Below are 14,731 nucleotides of genomic sequence, written 5' to 3' on the forward strand. Positions count from 1 at the left end.
AGTCTCAGAATAGAATAATTACAGTGTACAACGGTTAATATTAATGGAATCTCCAATCTTGTACAATTCATTGTAACACGCATCCCAGTACAGTTTGTTTAAATATCCCTTGTTTGTTTTTAGTTGATCTCCCAAAACGTTGTTGTCCAAACCCAACCAGTGAAGGGATAAATATAGATGTACAGCTTGTACAATGTATTTTTTAATTGTTAACCTTTGTATTGAAATTCTTATATTTTTGTAACCAGAAATGACCTTGATATGTTACAATAGACTCCAATCAGTCTAGTATTGCTTCCTTGTATGGGACCTTGGTCTGTTCTCACTTCCTCCTCACTGGACTTTCCTTCCTATAAGGATTTTCCTGGTGACATAACCATGTCATGTCACAGGACTGGCCATAAATAATGTGGAAGTTCTAATGAACATTGTTCCTGACCCTAACACTGGGGAGGAGTGATATGTAAACTGAAGGTATAAGGCATGTAGCACGGGATAAATCCCACTAACTCCTCAACACGTTGGCCAATGCGAATCCAGCCTTCGTAAGCAGTAAGTAGCTACGCCTCCAGGTTTAATGTATAAAAACATTAGTTATCACATATATAATCATAGCCTATCAGTAAACAGACTTGTATTACATTAATTTTCAATATGAGGATATACAAGTTTTATTTCTAGTGGTGTCTTGATCATATTTTAACCTGTTTGTTTTTACTTAACTTTTACTGTCACTGTAGTTACTAGAATGTCAAGATTGTAGCAGTTAACAACACTCTTTATTGACTATAAGTTATACAGAGGTCAGTGTTGGCCAACCTGTGGCACTCCAGGTGTTGTGAAACTACAAGTCCCAGCATACTTTGCCAATATACAGCAGCTTATTGCTGGAAGGGTATGCTGGGACTTGTAGTTTCACAACACCTGGAGTGTCACAGGTTAGCCAAAACTGACATAGGTACTTCCTCACATACAGCCTAGACTAGGCATCTAAAGAAACTATAAGCTATGTTAAATGGCAAAGATCATATGTACCATTTCTCCATGTATAGAACATTTTTATTTTGGTAATATTTCTACTTTATATTGTACCGGCCACCTACTCTGCGCGAGTGCAGCCATTTTATAGGCTAAGGCAACATACAGGACAGCACAGGGCATTGTGTGCCTTTTAAGTAAATCTTTCATCTTGAAATATACATCTTGTCTACATACCATTCTCCAGAGCATTGTCAGATTTACCTATGTAAGATTATAAGCAGCACACTAGCCGTGTGATTGAAATCGCTTACCCTTCCACATGGAATTTGTAATTAAGGACTAAGGGGTATATTTACTAAACTGCGGCTTTGAAAAAGTGGAGATGTTGCTTATAGCAACCAATCAGATTTTAGCTGTCATTTTGTAGAATGTACTAAATAAATGAAAGCTAGAATCTGATTGGTTGCTATAGGCAACATCTCCCCTTTTTCATCTAGCCCTAAGTGTCTGTGTCAGACTGATAAGCTATGGTGTAGGTTTTATGCTACTTATGTGTGACTTTCATAAGGTCTACTACAAGCATCTATGACAGCCACCTACAGCAGACTGACAGCCATCAATGCTATAGAAAAAGGCCTTTGAGACCTTAGCACTGGTGCTGGGACACTAAAAATGCATTGTAGTTGTCATGTGACCTAATCTACAGCTGAAAAACCAAGTTGAGTTGAATTTTGGCAACATTAGAGCAAACCCATAAAAATATCTTTTATTGACACAATTAGCAGCATAAACATCGCGGCTGCACACTTTTACAGATGGTATGGTAAAATCATTGCACCTCTATGGGGAGCGAGAAAAAAAATCAGTGGCGATTATTGTAAAAATCCTGCACCCCGATGCTCTGAGGAACATTGCAGCTAATTTAATTTTCCCTCAAATCTAAATAACAGCAGCAACAAATCTACTGACCGTACAATGAAATCTACAATGCTGATTGGTAGCTTATAAGACTGCAGGGGAAGACTTACAAATTACAATAATAAAAGCAAACGTCTTCACTTGTGTGGATGCTGCATGCTGTTACCTATGTCTATTCTATTGTCTTAAACATGTGTTTACACCTTTGTTTTACTTCACGGATTTAAACATGGAAAGCAGGATGTGGTGTGTAGTCTTAAAGTATACCAATCGCTGACACACACAGTGGAAACAGCCATTCTGTGGGCAAAACAATGTTTAGGAGAATGCAGTCTATTCATTAACTGGAATTCCTGACAATGTGTGTCTCATTGATGCCAATAATTCCAATAATTGATGCAGCACGGTGGCTTAGTGGTTAGCACTTCTGCCTCACAGCGCTGGGGTCATGAGTTAATTTCCTGACCATGGCCTTATCTGTGTGGAGTTTGAATGTTCTCCCTGTGTTTGCGTGGGTTTCCTCTGGGTGCTCCGGTTTCCTCCCACACTCCAAAAATATACTAGTACGTTAATCGGCTGCTATCAAAATTGACCCTAGTCTCTCTCTCTGTCTGTCTGTGTCTGTGTGTGTATGTTAGGAAATTTAGACTGTAAGCTCCAATGGGGCAGGGACTGATGTGAATGAGTTCTCTGTACAGCGCTGCGGAATCAGTGGCGCTATATAAATAAATGATGATGATGATAAGCTGTATTCTCATTATTAGTAGATCAGTTCACAAAATGGCTGCCTCCACTGTACAGGTGGACTGTAACAGGTCTCACCTGTCTTGCTATCCACAGTGAAGTGCTTCTCTCCTTCTAGGACGCTATATACCACTCTTGCGCTGCTCCCATAAGCTGGGTCATCTGCATCCCACGCTGATACTGCCATGACAGATGTACCTGTAAGGAGAATAGAGGCAAAGGTCATCATTTCTGCCACCTTTAGTGGCCCATACTACCCCATCAATGTGACTTACCCACGGGAGACAGCTCAGGGACACTCCCAATGTACGGTGCCTGCAGAAATCGTGGTTCACTGTCATTAATGTCCTGAACCTTAATGATAAACTCAGACTCCGGCTCGAGCAGTCTGTCCGTGTGCCTGTCCCTGGCCTGGGCACGCAATGTGTAGAACGTTTTGTGCTCACGATCCAGGCGCTCAGTGGCGTGTATGTCTCCCGTCAGTTCATCAATGATAAAGATGGAACCAGCACCCTCTCCAGAAATAGTGTATTTAATGGAGCCGTCTCCCTCATCTGAGTCTGAGTGAATCTGTATAGATGAAGGAGAAATTAGATTCACTTTGACAGTTCAACTTGTGATCTGATTGTGTTTATATTGGTATCTTAGAAAGAAAGCCTAAATAATTGTAATAATAACAATACAATAATTGGCAAGTATAATTTTCAGCTATGTTTTGGAAACATGGGAATGTTACTTTTGTCATAGGTAAATAATAACAACACCAACATTGACATTTTTATACATGAAGCATGATTGTACAATAGACATCCTCAGTTTGTATACAGTGGTTGAAATGGTAAGACAAAAAGTTGAAATGGCATAGCAAGATATTTATTGGTATCTCTGTTCACAAGGAGATTTCAAACCTGGTAATAAGCCTCTGACTTCTGCATTGTCCCAGACTGGTAGAATTATTATTATCCTTTATTTATAAGGTGCCACAAGATTTCCGCAGCGCCGTACATAATACAAATAGTAGACCGTACAGGGTAAAAAAGTACAGAACAATAAACGAGTAATACCAAGACTACAGGAGCTCCAGGCATAGCAATTATAGTGAGGCTGGAGCAGAAGAAATGGTATAGAGACCGGTGGAAAGAGGGCCCTGCTCGAAAGAGCTTGCATACTAAGGGGAGGGCAACCGGACAGCAGGCACCAAGGGAGTCAGTAGGGATCATGCGCTAGAGAAGGGACAGGGAAGAGAGGTGAAGAGACAAGTATGGAGAGAGCGTTAGGTAGATGGCTGGTAGGCTTTGAGGAAGAGGTGAGTTATAAGTGCATGTTTGAAGGAGCACAAATTAGGGGACAGTCGGATGGAACGTGGGAGGTCGTTCCAGTGGAAAGGGGCAGCTCGGGAGAAATCTTGGAATCAGGAATGGGAAAAGGATAAGATAAAAACTTAGCTGTGACCTGATAACATGGCACCTGTAAAGGGATTGGTGTGATATCCTGCATGCTAGATTACTGTTTATATTACCTTTTATTTATATATCACCAACATAGTACACTGTGCTTTACAGTGAATGTTTAATCATTCACATGTAGTACAAATGTGCAAAAGCACAAATGTGCAAAAGCATATTGCAACTAATCAGATATTTACTTTTAAACTGATCAAAGCTAACAGCTGATCAAAGCCATAGGTTACTGCACAAGTCTGAATATACTTCTTTTTTTTTTAATATACATACCAGACAACTTGACCATGTCTATTGTATGGCCGTGACAATCCAGATACATTTAAATTACAGATATCTGAATACTTCTTATCCATGAACAGTATTTTATGTTCACCGTTGAGACTTTGCTTGTGGACCTGTCACGATTCGTCTAAAAAAAGATGTACAAAGAGCCTTATGTGCGCTCTAAATGTCCTAAAAAGGAGAGAGAGCACAGATGCTACCTCTGGCCGGAGAGAGGATGAAATCTATACACTGGGCGCAGAGGCGGAAATGGCGAGCTGTGTGCTCCAGTGCATGGAAGCGGGTAGGAGGGAAACGGGGCGCACAGCTCTCTAGCTGCACCAATGGTAATTTCGCCACTGATTGGCCGATTGTTGGCTGCGGTAATGAACTCTTGCTCGCTTACGGGCAGCTTCCTCCTACAGCTCCTCTACGGCCTTCCAAGCTTTCTCCTAGTCGGAGTGAGCATTTGGGGACTTTGTTCTTTGCACGACATACAGAGTGCACATGCTCTATCTAAAACTTCCTTTGGATAAGACATGATAAATCATCTATAAACTGTACCAAGCCCCTGCTGCAGTAAAGACTGTTTGGGGACGGGAGCTGAAAATTTGTAATGGGCCCGTTCTCACTATAGAACACGTCTGACTGGTCTTATTCCCACACATTTTCACAATAGCTGAATATCTTCAAATAAGTAATCAACTTCCCAACCAAACATAAATTTAAATCTATCTTCAACAGTGCGGATATTGATTTTCACAGTTGTTCTGCTGGCTGCAGTAAATCCTTTCCTGCCTCTTGTTTAAGACCAACAAAAAAACTGATATCTTGACACTTGACAATGAGTCAAATACACATAGCCAAAGACAATATATTTTTTAAGCCTAATAAAACACGACAATTGTCATATTAAAAATATTTTTTTACATTTGAATTTAGAGCCCCTTGATATGTGCAGAAAATGTGTATTTTGTAAATATTTACATTTTAAAACAGGCTTTTTTTTATGACAGATTAACATTCCCATCTGTCAATTCAACGTGCTGTGAAATGCGTTTCTTTTCAGACACGTCCTTGTAGAAGTAGGATTTAGGTACATACAGTTCCGTTTTGAAAAAATGCACATATAGCTAGCAAACTGTTAAGAGATATGAAATCCATGCTTTTCATGCACGTGTGAAAGGCCTTGTAATTTATAAGTCAAACAAGGTAAGAACAGATATGAGCAGATACTGAAAACTTAATCTGGTCAACAAAGCAAAAACAATTATACTGAGTAGTTATTGAAAATAATAAAATACTTGTATATTATTCTGGAATATATATGTATACTTTGATCTGCCTCGTCACACTCAATAGCTGCCAGCATTGGCCTAAAGCCAGCGATAGGCTAAGCTCGGTATACAAAAGAGACAGATTCAGTAGGCAAGAAGTGTGGGCCCTGGCACAAAGCTTCGCTATCAACTGTTCCTTAGTACCAGGGTTAGTCCAAGATCTTCAAGAGCTTTACAGGGCTAGTCAGAGCTGTCTTAACACATGGGCAAGGTGGGCAGTTGCCCGGGAGCCCCATAGACTTGACAACTTTTAAAGTATAATATTCCGGGAGCTTTATTCAGAACCTTCAAAACCCTCTTTATTGAAACGTTTAGGTGGACTAATCACCTCAGTAACAGCTGTTCTCTAGTAATTTCATACTATACCATCTCCGTCTGTCTGATTTACCATTTTTATGTTGAATTTCTTGTTTTTCAACTTCAAGGCTCATGTTATATTGTCCAAACGTTTGTGCGGATTAATCTCTGCTGTACAGCATGTATTTTTAATGTTCAAACACTGATTTTGTTGGAGGTACCAATAAATATCAGCTTAATTTTATCGATAATTTGCATTTTCATTCCTGTGAGTGGTTGTAAAGTTAGAGTCCCAGTGCAATGCTGTTTAGACGGCCCTGGCGCTAGACAGCCCCGTAAGGGCGTGGCTGTAGTCACGCCCCCTTTTGATGTGGCCACGCCCTCTGTCCTGCTGGCTAGGTCAGACGTGTTGGGAGTTATGGGTTTTAAAGATTTGCCCCTGATATTGTCTATTTCTCAATATATGACTGCTGCACAATCAATGATCACTACTTCTGCATGTTCGCTATGATTCCTACAATCTGTTCTTATTATCTAGGGTTCATAAGTGAATGTTAATGGAATATGAGACATTATAATAAAATCCTGTAAACATGACATGATGGAAGTTGCAGGGCTCCAAGATCCACAGGGACTGGATCACGCGTGATGTGCTTAGATCGGCAGCAATGTCTCCTTAGAAACGATTTTAAAATGTTGGCAACTATGTGATGGGAATGAAAGTACTGTACTTAATGTTAAACAAAACTCATAAATCGAAAACACTTAATGGAAAGCTCAGTGTAAGAGACGTCTTTCATACACGTGAATGTGGTAAATGGGTGTTTTATACTGAATTACAAAATTCCTACAACTTATAAAAGAGCTGTAATGATGATGTCTCTCAAAATAGGAAGCAGCGTGACATGCCAACAGCCAAGACAACTGTATGATGGGAACATTCTGCACTGTCTACTTTGTAAAACATATACTAGTATATATACAAGTAAAGGAGGATAAGGAACTTAGAAGAAGCATACAATGCTACTAACAGGGCAGCTTATTTATTGATTAAACCCACTGATGAGATATTGGACTGACAGAGATAACTGGCAGCATGCACTGAGCAACACTTATATTTTAAGCACTTACAAGTAATTTCCTGATTAACTAGAGCAGTTCTGATATGGAATTGTTATGCTCACCTCCTGGATGTTGCTATATGGGATAGCTTTAAGGTCACAAGATATCTTTATTGAGTGAAAATCAATGTTGTTGGGAAGGTGACATGTAAATGACTATCGACAGTGCTGGTCCAATCATGTGCTGTCTTCTCTTCCTCTTTCAAGTTTTCTGTGGCCCTAAAGTTGTCATTGGGCAAATAACCAGGACATCAAGGTCTACCCGCCTCTACAATATGTTACATTTTCAGTTTTGATTCAACTTTAATATAGCTAATTAGATTAGTCCTAATGAGCTATTTTATAGATATCAGTGCAGTGTTATGACAAGAGAGTCCCTATAGACAAAAGCACTTAAACGCAGACCTGTGTGTACCTCTGTAACTTTACAATTACCTGCAAAGAGTTAATATTCCCTGTTCCAGGCCGACCAATAGTAGTATGTGGGAGTGTCCTGGATTTCTATATAGGGATCCTCTGGCTGTCTAGACGGCCTCATTCTTCTTCGCAAGATCCCGCCAACCCACCCTGGTGACAGATTGGCCTGCTCATGTGAATTCTTTGTTTTCCCATCGTCACAGAGCAGGCACAGTTGGTATGAAGGGCACGGCTATCAGCGGCTGATTCATACGGCGCTATCGCTGATTGGCCACAGGTCACTCCCCCCTTCGAGGTAAGAGTGGTGCTTGGTCCCTTGGTGTGGGGGATCCCTTGACCTGCTTTGTGAGGGCACGTCATTGTGAGTCTAGAGGGATTGTAGTCACTCTGACGCCAGATTTAGTTCCTAAACAGCAGTAACGGCAGTTCCCCATGTTAAGTAGATTAAAGTCGATCCGCCATCCACGCTTGGTTCGGGTAATCAGCTGGTTAGCTGACCCGCCACCAAGTTTTCAATTATTAATAAATTGTGACCTATGTAGCCTCTTTATACAGTCTCTGTGTCTTTATTTTCGATAACTTAAGATATGACAATTAAAGGTTATTGTGAAGAGGAAGAAAAGGCATCCGGGATATGCAGTTTTTGCAAACATGACAGATCCACTACAACAAATACGAACAAAACTTCCAAAGACAGCGAATAACGTTGGCTATTGATAACAACTGGCAAAAATGCATGTAGTATATACAGTATGTGCACTAATTCATATGCAGCAATGCAGTGTAATATTTCACTACTCTGGTCCCTAATCAGACATGACATGCATTTTCTTAAATGTCAGGAATGAAACACATTTGCTAACAGTCAGTATGAGCTTGTAAAGACAATCCTGGTTTGAGGGCTGGAACAGGTGTAGAATCTATTATCTAGAAGCCCATTATCTAGACATTGCTAAAAACTATAAAGGATTAACAAGACAGTAACAGGAAGAATAGGACAACAGGGGCAAATGCAGGATTTGCAGAGGGGGGTTTCCACACCACGCCACCAGTGGGTGTGACCAGCATGCTGGGGGGCATGGCTAAAATTTTAGAGAGTGCTTGGCTGCTCTCCAACTCTCCCTATCCCCATAATATACATGGACAATGCTGCGTGCACTTCCTTTTCGAGCAGAGCCGTGTGAAGCGGGGGCAGGGTCCAGCCACCTCAATTATACAGTGCCCCAGGCTTGTAGGGGGGTTTCCAGGCACTAGGAAAACCCCCTCGGTTTGCCTATGGACAATATAATGAGCATTACCTCCCATAATTACTGTGCCAATCAATGCTAAGAATGAGCGCAAAGATTTGCGCTAATCCAGCTTTGCAGCAGAGTAGGTGTAAATTTTGGGTGATATGATTCCGCGCTGTATTTGTAAATTTGCATTTTGCAGAATGAATAGAACTGGAACGCCGATGGCGAATTCATGCTGCCGTATAGTGTGGTCGGGGGTAGGAACACTTAATGCCAAATCCTGCTGGCGTAAAGTGCACAAGTCAAATGCGGAATGAGGGAGATCTTTCAGTCATCTCTAATTACAGCTAAACAGAGGCAGAGACTGACAGAGGCTGTTCGGGGACACAGGGCTCCTATTTCTGCCATGCTCCAAATTCCAGTAGAAGAATCCATATCTGAAAAGCTTCCTTTCCTGCAGGCAAGATTCATTTTTTACCATCTCTTTTTTACCCCTGAGCTTTAGATGTTAATATTTTTTGAAGAGTAATGTTTTAATTGCAAAAAAATTATAATCAGTGGTTATCACTGCTGTGTTACAGAGTAGGGGTCATGGGCACACTTACCAACCTTTGGAAAGTTAATTCCAGGAGATCCCAGGCAAGGGGGCGTGGTTGGGGGGGGGCAGGGCAATTCGCGTCATTTTGGCTCCACCTCCCGCGACAAAATGTCGGGTTTGTCGCAGGGGGGGGCAAAATGACACGATTCACCGTGAATCGCGTCATTTTGAGGAGCAAGATGCCATATGCGGGATATTTGCCTGCTCTGGACATTCCGGGAGAGTTGGCAAGTATGGTCATGGGTTCTCTGCCAACCAGAGCCCTATCTGTGTGGAGTTTGTATGTTTTCCCAATGTGTGGGGGCAAGTTATCTCCCACACAGGGGAGGGCTGGCAAATTTTAGCCCGGGAGAGGGGGATCAAGAGTAGACTCAGCAGCCTATTAGGAACATTTTAAAAGAAAAAAACATGCAGGTGGCTCATTGACCCAGCCCAATGTAGCCCACTATGGGACCAGCCCGGGGGGCACATGCCCCCCTGCCACCCAGCCCCCACAGCCCAAAAACAAGAGGGAACCTAGTGTGTGTTTGCGTAGTAGGTAATAAGTACCAATGGGGCAGGAACTAAAGTGTATGATTCAATATACCCTGTACAATGAAGCATCATATGGTGGTGCTCTATAAATAAAGATTAGTAAATAAATAACCAATGTGAATAAACATAACAAAATGAGTATTATAGGGCCGCAAGTTTTGCGCAGACTGTGCCATGTGCTATGAGATTAAATGCACTGGATCAGCCAAGTGTCCCTGGAAATGATTGTGTGTTTTTAGGACGACAACTGTGTGTATGTATTTATGTCTGTGTGTCGGTTTCAAGCTTAGACAAATATGGAGTTGTTGTCACAAAGACAAATAATACGGATATGACATTGGAAACTAACATGCGTCTTTCAGACCTCAGACGTCAACTCCTGTGGTCTCGTATAATAATATAGGTGTCTATTAATTATTTAGCAGTGGTAACAATTATTATGTAGTGCTGCAAATCACAGCACTAGATAACACAGTACAACCACTATTTACTATGCTCTGGGGGGCCCTGGAATAGACCTCTTCCACAAAGTACTTTTTCTCTTCACCGACAGCCTAATGCTGCCAGTTATTGCGGGAAGTGAAATGCGCATTCACAGCTAACGTCCACGCATGGACATAGTGATCTGACCCTGGTGGGGGATCAAGCAACGCCTTTCCGGCTTCACTGGACCCCATAGAACAGGTGCGCTAGCGCCAACCCGGGAAGGTATGCAGCGAAAAATATTGCAGTCCCCATATAGTTCTATGATGATTGCGGTAACCAACACAAAGAAGGTTAATGCAGTAGAAATCTCCGATTTAACCCCTTGATAAATGAAGGGGAAGTCCTGTGATGGCTTTTAGGGTCTGGGACTGATGCACTGGGGTATAGAGGTGACTCTGTAGAGTCATATACTGTAACAAAGCTAGATAAGCTTTGTGTTTGCACCCTTCATTTATCTTACGTGGATAGTATAAGGAAAGAAGGCAGAAATTAAGAATGTGCTCTTTACAATAAAATGTAATTTTAATTTGATATAGAATAAGGTGACAGATGATGTGATGGGAATGAAAGTACTGTACTTAATGTTTAACAAAACTCATAAAATGAAAACATTTAATGGAAAGCTCAGTGTAAGAGACGTCTTTCATACACGTGAATGTGGTAAATGGGCATTTTATACTGAATTACAAAATTCCTACAACTTATAAAGAGATGTAATCATGATGTCTCTCAGAAAATGAAGCAGCATGACATGCCAGCAACAAGGACAACTGTATGATGGGAATGTTTTGCACTACTTTGTAAAAACATAATATCAAACAAATAAAGGAGGATAAAGAACTCAGAAGAAGCATACAATGCTACAAACAGGGCAGCTTATTTATTGCTTAAAAGCACTGATGAGATATTGGACTGACACAGAAAAATGGCAGCATGCACTGAGCAACACTCATATTTTAAGCACTTACAAGTAATTTCCTGATTAACTAGAGCAGTTCTGATATGGAATTTTTACTCTCAACTCTTGGATGTTGCTAACTGGGATAGCTTTAAGGTCACAAGATATTTGTATTGAGTGAAATCAATGTTGTTGGGAAGGTGGCATGTGATTGGCTATCGACAGTGCTGGTCCAATCATGTGCTCTCTTCTCTTCCCCCTTCCAATTTTCAGTGGCCCTAACGTCGCGATTGGCCAATAAACCAGGAGGGAAAAGAAACCATGTAAATTGAATGCAACACAACACAGTTCTCCCTGCTCTACAACATGTTACATTTCAAGGTTTGACTCTACTAATATATAGCTAATTAGATGTGTCCTCATGAGATGTTTAATCACATTCATTCATTGATCACATGATGGCTTTTAGAGTCAGTGACAGATGCACTGGAGTATAGAGTTGGCGCCGTCAAGTCAAATAATGTAACAATTACAGATAAGCTTTGTGCTTGTATACCCTTCTCTTACTTGGATAGCATAAGGAAGGGGGAAAAGGTAGAAATTAAACATGTACTTTTTATAATGAAATGTAATTTTAATTTTATATAAAATAGGGTCACAGGTGAGAGCCTAAAGTCTGCCTTTCATTGTGTGTGTATTTTCTTTTTTTCTCTATATTTTAATCAAAGTACACTAAGGAGTATATTTACTAAACTGCGGGTTTGTAATAGTGGAGATGTTGCCGATAGCAACCAATCAGATTCTAGCTGTCATTTTGTAGAGTGCACTAAATAAATGACAGCTAGAATCCGATTGGTTGCTATAGGCAACATCTCCACTTTTTCAAACCCGCAGTTTAGTAAATATACCCCTAAGTGTGTGCTTTATTAAAAGCCTGGTCTAATTATAGGGGTCAGAAAAAATCTCCATCAATGATGTAGCCAAAAACTCTCTCAAAGCAATGTAACAGTGTCTTCGAGGGACCAAAATAATAAAAATAGTTTGCTTGGTATCATAGATTAGTAAATTCTGAGCAAAGCAAATTAGTCTTAAAAATTGTTTGTATTCAAAAGTCATTTTAAGTAACATGGGCAATTAGCAAGATCTAACTATTTTCTAAACTTGAGCAATTATGAAGAGTTGCAAACAGTGAAATCCTGACACTTAAAATGTGTTTACAATCTCTAATAAAAAAAAGATTAGTCAATCAAAGTAAAGCAATGTGCCGCTGTTATCAGAACTTGATTCTCTGCATAGACGGTATATTGCTACAGTCTCTGGTCAACACTGTAACTTTCAGTCAGCCCAGAATTAAATTATTTTAGTATAAGAAATTTTATTGAGTCAATATTTTCAATTCCATGTTATTGAAAGTGGGGGCTTTTCTGCTACATAACATAGGAATGTACAATACAGCCCATTACATGGAATAAAATTAATTAAAAAAAAGCTCAGCAATTTTTATCCTCATTATCGCTTGCTTAATCTTTGTTGCACCTCTATGTCTCCTAATATACTATGTCCACTTTCCTCAATCCTGGATCACTTCCTTTATATATATATATGTGTGTGTGTGTGTGTAAACTGTGTATCCTTCTGACCTTCTGAAACTTCAAGGGCAAATGTATTTATATTCTGTATAGTAAACAAGTAAAAGTATAATTTAAATTTTTTAATGACCTCAGGGGATGTAAGTGGCACACAAAGTTGAAAAAGGGAGAGGTATGGGGATAAATAATAGAGAAGGGGGTATGGTGAGATCAATGAGAGAGAAAATCTCTAATTTCAAAATTATTATTTCCCTTCACGTGAGGAATGCATAACCTAAATACAGTTTATTTTACCCATATTTGCCAACTCTCCCAGAATGTCCGGGAGACTCCCGAAATTCGGGTCAGTCTCACGGACTCCCGGGAGAGCTGACAAATCTCCCGCATCCCGCTATTGTGTACCAAAACGTGATTTGTAGTGAATCGCATCATTAAGTAAGTAAGTATGATTTTACCTCTCTGCGGGACTGCCGAGAGTAATCTTAGGCCCTGGTGCAGCCAAGTCTTTGTCCCCCGGTTGCGCAGAGAACCAGAATACATGGTCCAGCAGGCAAAAACCAATGCAGTCTGGATAGATGTGACAGCGTGAGCCAATAAGAAGCTATTGGTCTGTGTAGTCACTTTCCCTTTCTTATAATGTGGCTAAGATCGGGTTGTGGATGAACGGATGTGGCTGACTCATCCTCTGTTGCACACATATACACTGCCAAGGGAGTACCGGTTACTTTGTACCCAAAGCCCTTTATATGCTTGCTTTCCTCTCTGTACAGACTGTGCACCCTGCAGTCCCAGTAGTTTCATAATCAGTGGGGGAGATTCAAATGTTGGTGATGTGCCACAAGGACATCACCATGATGTCTGGCTGCACACATTGCCAGTCATTACGGCAGGCATATCCGCTCAATTATCTGCCTTCCTGTACTGGGTGCAAGGAATAATGAGATGAGATTCCTGCCATAACCGCGGCGCTATGTGTCTGCGTGGAAGTTCCAGAGACACATCCCGCTGAATTAAATCTCCCCCAGGGACTGATAAAAGTTTGTTAGGGAATAACGGCATTATTATTATTAACTTTAAATTAGAAGGCGCCACAAAGGGTCCGCAGCGCCGTACATGACATACAAAAAAACAGTGAGCCATGACACAACATGATACAGAAATAACAAAAATGAACAATAATATATACACAGACACACGTAACATGGTAAAGCAAATCAAATTATTACTGGGATAATGAGTGAAAGGGATGGTAGAAATCAGCAAGAAGTAGGCCGAAGGTTAAGAAAATAGGGCTAGGGAAGCAGGCCAAGAGGTACAGAGGGTGATGGAATAGTGAAAGGACCACACATTATTGGTGCTTTTTACATCCATTCGTGGTGCAGCTCCCTGTGCTGCGTTAACATGAATGCGAATGTAACCTGAACAATCCCTAAACCTGCGATAGACTATGAGAAATGCATTGTCAGCTCTGATGGAAACTTCTCACACACACGCTTATAATTTGGGAAAGTTCTTCAACTATTACTATTATACATTCATTTATTGGTATTGTTATTAGACAAACAACAACAAAAATGTAAAATAAAATCAGAGGATGGTGATAGCAGCACCTGTATACAAGATAAAAATGCTTCATTACTTAAATAAAGCAATTTTCTTTCTTCTTCAATATAGTTATTCATTAGTTGCCTAATTTTCGTAATTGAAACTGGAAATGCCGACATTCCGGCTCACGCATGCGCACAGGGACCCTGTACTGGTCTGATATAGTGGATATCTGCTGCTTTGCATTCTGCTTCATTTTTGGGAGCAGTCACCATTCTACAGTATGGTGACTGCTCCCTCTCGCAATCTA

The 14,731-nt window shown here is 40.6% G+C and overlaps 1 protein-coding gene across 2 annotated transcripts in view; it reads right to left on the minus strand.

Annotated features, from left to right (window-relative positions):
- Positions 1-14,731, minus strand: part of CDH22 (cadherin 22) — a 149,392-nt gene that overhangs the window by 33,286 nt on the left and 101,375 nt on the right. For both annotated transcript variants that reach the window (XM_075177727.1, XM_075177728.1), the window contains exons 3-4: positions 2,919-3,213; positions 2,722-2,841 (exon numbers count right to left, since the gene is read on the minus strand). In XM_075177727.1, the coding sequence (XP_075033828.1) occupies positions 2,722-2,841; positions 2,919-3,213 (415 nt within the window). The remainder of the gene's footprint in view (positions 1-2,721; positions 2,842-2,918; positions 3,214-14,731) is intronic.

This window comes from Mixophyes fleayi, chromosome 6 (genome assembly GCF_038048845.1).
Source record: "Mixophyes fleayi isolate aMixFle1 chromosome 6, aMixFle1.hap1, whole genome shotgun sequence".
In the NCBI taxonomy this organism is placed as follows: Eukaryota; Metazoa; Chordata; class Amphibia; order Anura; family Limnodynastidae; genus Mixophyes; species Mixophyes fleayi.